Source organism: Vigna radiata, unplaced genomic scaffold, assembly GCF_000741045.1.
Source record: "Vigna radiata var. radiata cultivar VC1973A unplaced genomic scaffold, Vradiata_ver6 scaffold_319, whole genome shotgun sequence".
In the NCBI taxonomy this organism is placed as follows: domain Eukaryota; kingdom Viridiplantae; phylum Streptophyta; class Magnoliopsida; order Fabales; family Fabaceae; genus Vigna; species Vigna radiata.
Window position 1 is genome coordinate 1,427 of NW_014542600.1, and position 6,046 is coordinate 7,472.

Consider the following 6,046-nt stretch of genomic DNA (forward strand, 5'->3'; position numbering starts at 1 on the left):
ATTGGTGGTTTTTGCCAAGGTTAGGGAATAGCCTTTTGTAGATCTAATTAATTGTCAGAAATTCGAAAAAATATGGGGTGCAATGAAGAAACTGGGAGATTGAGAGGGAGTTCATTAGAAGATGCAGATCAGTAGAGGAAGATGACTAAGAAGGAGTGGAGGAGGCATGGGTTCGCAGGGTCATAGAAAATTTCGTAAAGATTGAGGGTAAAAATGATATTTCACAGTGAATCAGCCCAAATCTTCGCAGATCAGCGAGATACAAAATATTTTCATATCTTGCAAATCATTGCAAACCTTTCTTCGCAAATCCTTTCATGTGAACACGTTTTAATCGTAAATCATCTCTCGCAAATCTTCGTCTACAATAATTTCCTCACAAGTGAACACAGCATTAGCATTCAAAATGTCGATCCACCACCCGTCATCAATTAAAATAGTGTTAGGGAAATGTACAAAGAGTCTCTCAAGAACCATACTTTCATAATCTTTGTAAGACAATGTGAGAATAATATACAACGAAATCAAACTCTAACATTTAAAATTATCAGATGTGACAAGTTCCATGTTAAAAAAACATCAAAATATATATTTTATTTTGAAGAGAAACCAAAACATTAATCTTTTAAAAAATAATTGCTTCTTAATATTTACATCAACATGATGCAATTTAAAATAAGTGCATGAGATGCAAACTCTGAAGATGTTAGTTTTTCTTAATAAAATCTAAAAAAATATATATTGGACACATTTATTAATTTAAAAATATATGTTTGCATTTATCCGCGCCTATTAATTTTAAATTAATTTAGTAAAAAATATGAAAAATGATTCTTTAAAGAAAATATTTTTTAATAATAAAAGATGATTTGTGATTGATCTATTTTAAATATTTATTTAAAAATAAAACAAATCAATAAAATATTAAAAATTATTAAAAATATTTGTTAAGTTTAAAGAATGTCAACGTAAATCACATGCCCTTCTAATCTACATTGCAAATCATACCACTTTCATACTGTCTCAGAAACCACTATTATTTTACAACGTCAAACCATTATTGTAAAAGATGTTTTTTTTTTTTTTTATAAGCTTTTTTCCTAAAACTTCTAGAAATAAATAATTCTTTTATAACTGAAAAAATATTAAGTTTTACAAATTACACTTATGTACAAACCAAATTTAGTTTATAATTTTTTTTTCTGTAAATACTTGTTTAAAACTCGTAAATTAATTTTAGTTTATGAAAAACATTTTATTTCTCTTGTAGACGCTTATTTAAAACTTGTCCTAACATATAACAAATGACCAATTATTAGCTTTTAATTAGTATCGGGCTGCAATATCTTTGATTGACCAAACAATATGTGGCTGCTAAATCTTCCCCCTTCAATATTCCCCTTTGTTGGAAGGAGAGAAAAGGTTCAAATTTTAAATTAAAAGAAAAATTTTGAAATAATTGCTCTTATTTGTATAGTACAAATCATCCATTTTTCTTGTCTACATCTATTTTAATCACAAGGATTATCATATCTTAATAACTTTTTTTTACAATAAAATATGTTACCGTATATTTGAAACGAACTAATCACAACTAATCACAAATTACCACGTAAACGGTTGTAAAAAATTATTTAAATTATTTTAATTTAATCAGTACTCTCAAGTTAAACCTCGAATATGAAGGGGTTATATAAAACATTCAGAAAGATAGTTTACCATCAATACTACAAAAAGGTTCTACTTTACTCAACATGATTATTTTAGTATGCACGAAGTATGAATGCTCATTTTAATAGAAGAACAATACACAGTAAATAAATAAAAGTGAGAAATAAACCTGTATACACGTTCAATGAGTTTGATAATATCCATGTCCATGTTCCTCAATTTTGGATTACATATATTACAATATGGTTACTCATTTCCCCGTATGACATCAGCTTTACCATAAACTGGAGTAATAAGTCCAAGAATCACAAAGCCACCTAAAATGACTATCAAAATGCCTAAAGAATTGATCAGAAGTGCTTCATTGGAATAGCGTGATATGATTTTGTTCACCTGAAGGAATGTAGCTTTTTCCAAAATACCAGTAGCAGTTGTGGCTATGGCCAAGGCATAGATATACATACCAAAGAAAACATGCCATGGCAGTAAAGTTGCTCTTCTATTTCTTGACCCTCCAGGGTACCAAAATGTTGCAAACCCCGCAGCCCACTAATGAATATTTTACCAAATAATTAGATTCAACGAAATGATAGAATCCAAGTTCGAAACAGGTTAAAAGTTTCTCTATAAACACTCACAAAAGATGGGAAAAAAAAGGCTTTTCCAAAGAAACTAACTTTAACTATGCACATAAGCTAATTTTAGTTTATGGAAGAAGTTTATTTAATTGTTCTTTCTTATTTTTTTCTTAAATATAAGTACTAATGGAGGTGTTTACCTAACAAGGTTTAGAACAGCTTATAAGATGAAGTGTCATACCTGGATGAAGAACAGGAAAAAGCATGCAAGGCCTAACCATGAATGGAGGCTGTAGAAGTTGTCAATGCCCTTGTCAATGTGAAACTTCCAAGCAGCCCAGATACCGATCAAGCTCAAAATGAGAGCAGCAAATTGTAATGTGAGATGAACTGATTTTTTGAAGCTTTTAGTTCCAGATAGAGTCTTGTATGCAAGCATCCCTGCAAATTGCCATAGTGAATAAAAGAGGGATGTTCTAACATGAAAGTATTTATAAACAATCAAGGGGTGGTAAGAAGAAACATTGTATTGAATTTAAGACAACAAGTTCCTTGGGAAGTTTCATTTTCATAAAAGGTTAATACATGCATGTTGAAGGTACTTACTAACCAGCTCATGTTTCCTATCCTTTACAATCTACCAGAATAAACCACCAAGATTTTAATTCTAATTTGGCCTTTGCTGTTTCATTTTGGGTCAGAGAAGGCTCTACTAGTTCAAAGGATTTAGATACCAAATGTAATCAAGACATATGATGGAAAAAATGTTTTATAGCACTCAGTAGCACCACAAGCATGTCAAATGATAGGGGATAACTAATCATCAGATAAACTGTGTAAACTAAGTGGAAAACACCATGTTCCTAGGACAACAATGATTTAACCTACATTCAGATTAGGACAGAAATCATACATGGAGATAAAACAAACATCAAATATTATTTGAACTTATTTATTGTGCTTGTTTTCTTTAGAGGATCGCAAACAATATCCTACAAAATGGAAACTTACATCTAATTGATAACAATTCATATAATTCAAAATATGGCAAAGTATCAGTATCCTCCTATCCAATACCAATACTTATAGATATCCAATGAATATCCTCCTTTTTGGCTTCTTTCAATTTTACTGACTAATATGTTTGGATCAAATACGTGAATAAGACTTCAATCACATATAGTTGTATTTTTCCCTCTGTATCCTTAAACATATAGCAAACAGTAGGCAATTATATAGAACCAAGACCCCTAGATGCTTTTGTGACTTTGATAGAGGAGCATTGGAGAAATAAAATCTAACCCTAGAACTTGGATATGATCACAAGTATTGCTTTTGTAAATCAAGATCGTCAACAGCGGACAGAAATGATAGAATTATATATTGATGAGAAATGGTCAACACTTACAAATATTGTGTATCCATCATGTAAGTATTTTTCAAAATTTATATTCACACTTAACATATCTAAGGAATATTATATCTTACACTTTTATAGTTTTTGCATCCTTGTATCAATGTCATATGGTACTCATGTTGTATCAAGTACTCAGGCTTCACAGAATAAAAACAAGAATAAAGAGCATAGAATGCTTCACCTCCTAAAATACCCTAACCATAGAGAAACATTGTGAATCAAGACCCTAACTAGTGTACCATGGTGCCAAAAGACTCCTCACTTTGCAACAGTTCACGACAGAGTGTTGTGCACAACTTTATCCTTGAATTCTCCATACTATGACTCTAGTTTTAGCTATGTAAATACTAATGTTTTCATATACCAAGTATTACTTTTTTTTCTTCCTAATTTGTCCCCAAATCAATTTCCCTCTCTTATTCAAAACAACGCATTTATTTTGAAAAAAACCGAGAATATTTCAGTAAAATTGTTTCAAAGAGGGGTATATTTATTATTCTCCTTAACATGGGTGAGAAAACCTTAAACTGCAATCATTTGGAACAGAGGAAGTGTATGCAAAAGGACTGTTTCCATATTCGAGCCATGCTCAACTTCATCGTGAATAAGTGAATCAGCAATCATGAATAGCATCATATGTAAACGGACAAATGAGTTTCTGTTATCAATGGTTGCCTTGCACAAATACAGGGACACCCTAATTTGATTTTAATACAAAGATCTAATAACAACTCTCCAATGCAACTGAAATATTATCAGTGACCACAAAAAGTTTCAGAGATACCAATATGCATAAAATGATGTACCAGTGAGATACTTAAGAAAATTAAAAAATATAAAAAACATTTACCTTCACCATTGATTAGAACAAGCCCAATCACCATCAACACAGGATGAACCTACATTGGAAAAACCAAGCCAAGACAACAAAGCTAAAAAAATTCAAACAAACATGGACCTAAAACAAAGTGATAAAAGAAAGTCAACAAGACAACACAATATTCATGATCAAACACTGAAAACCATTCCACCCTTTTCAGTTTCTCGTTCAAAATCAAATTCCCCATAACAGAAAAACGAAAAGATTTAGCAAATCCCGCATACCCATCACCCGAAAATGAAAAGAGAAGGCCGTGAAGAGGGATAGTTACGTTAAAGATGAGATCTTTGTTGTCAGAGACGAGAGCGAGGCCACCCCGAAAATGGACGGCCCATGTGAGGAGAAGAACGGTGACGGCGACGCCGACCACCCTGACCACCGTGAAGATCGGAAAACTTACCACGGGGAGAGTCGCCATTGGGAATCTTTGTAGAGAGAAAAGGGAAGAGACACAAGAGGGAAATGAAAGAAATGCAAAAGGATATATACAAAATGAAAATGGTGTAGCTTTGTACAGTGATATCAGTTTCTTCCTACACCAGAAACAAACAACTTTGACATTCTAAGTCAAAATTATGAATTTCATTTAGGTTTTAATTAGTAAGAATTTTCTGAACAATTTATCTTTTTAGTGATAATGAAAAGATAATTTTATATAATAATTCATTTATATAGCAAATTGCTAAGATGTAATTATTATAAAAAAAGTCAATAAATATAATTTAATTTTGTAAAATATGTTTAGGGGCAATTACAAAATAGAAAGTTTTGAATTTAGTTTATAGCGTGTTAAAATAGTACAAGCCGATACTTTGCGGAGTTTAATAATTATAAAATAATTTTAACTTGGTGATTAATTAAAAAATATTATTAATGTAATTTTAAATAATTATTGTAAAAATTAACAAAGATGATTCGATTTTATGATAAATATTTTTGGCATATTAATGAATAACTTATTTTCTCTACTTTATGACAAATTTTGAAAATTTAAGATTCAATTAAATATTTGCATGAGCCATGACTAATACTATAAGAAAATAGTTGAAATATGTTTTACTTTTTCTTCTAAGAATTATGATTTCCATTCTCAATCCCTTAAAAAGTGTAATAAAATAAATAATTTAATACTATCTTAATAAACTACCGATGTTTTTTTAAATATTAGTGTATTAAAGTTTTAAGTTTCAAATTCTAATACATGAAATGTTTTAGTGTTTATCAAGAACGCAATATTCCAATTTTTCATAACATTGTAGGATTCGTCACAATTTTAATATTACAGCAATACATTCAAAAAAAATTATAAAACAGATATAACTTATAATAACAAAATATACTTAAGATCTTATATGATTATAAGATATTATACTTTATAGAAAAAAAAACCAAACTCGCATTTTCTACTCTAGTTTGAGTTCAATCTATTTCTAATACTTTTCACGACATAATTATTTCTCTCGATTTGAGATTGGGTGGTTATTAAAATGTTAGAAACAT

At 30.1% G+C, this 6,046-nt stretch overlaps 1 protein-coding gene across 1 annotated transcript; it reads right to left on the reverse strand.

Annotated features, from left to right (window-relative positions):
- Positions 1-1,818: 1,818 nt before the first annotated feature.
- Positions 1,819-5,067, reverse strand: LOC106780464 (probable transmembrane ascorbate ferrireductase 2). Its single transcript, XM_014668752.2, has 4 exons — positions 4,818-5,067; positions 4,517-4,565; positions 2,491-2,690; positions 1,819-2,220 (listed from the first exon to the last, which is right to left on the reverse strand). Exons 1-4 carry the CDS (start codon positions 4,962-4,964, stop codon positions 1,918-1,920), a joined length of 699 nt encoding a protein of 232 aa, XP_014524238.1. The 5' UTR covers positions 4,965-5,067; the 3' UTR covers positions 1,819-1,917.
- Positions 5,068-6,046: the final 979 nt, after the last annotated feature.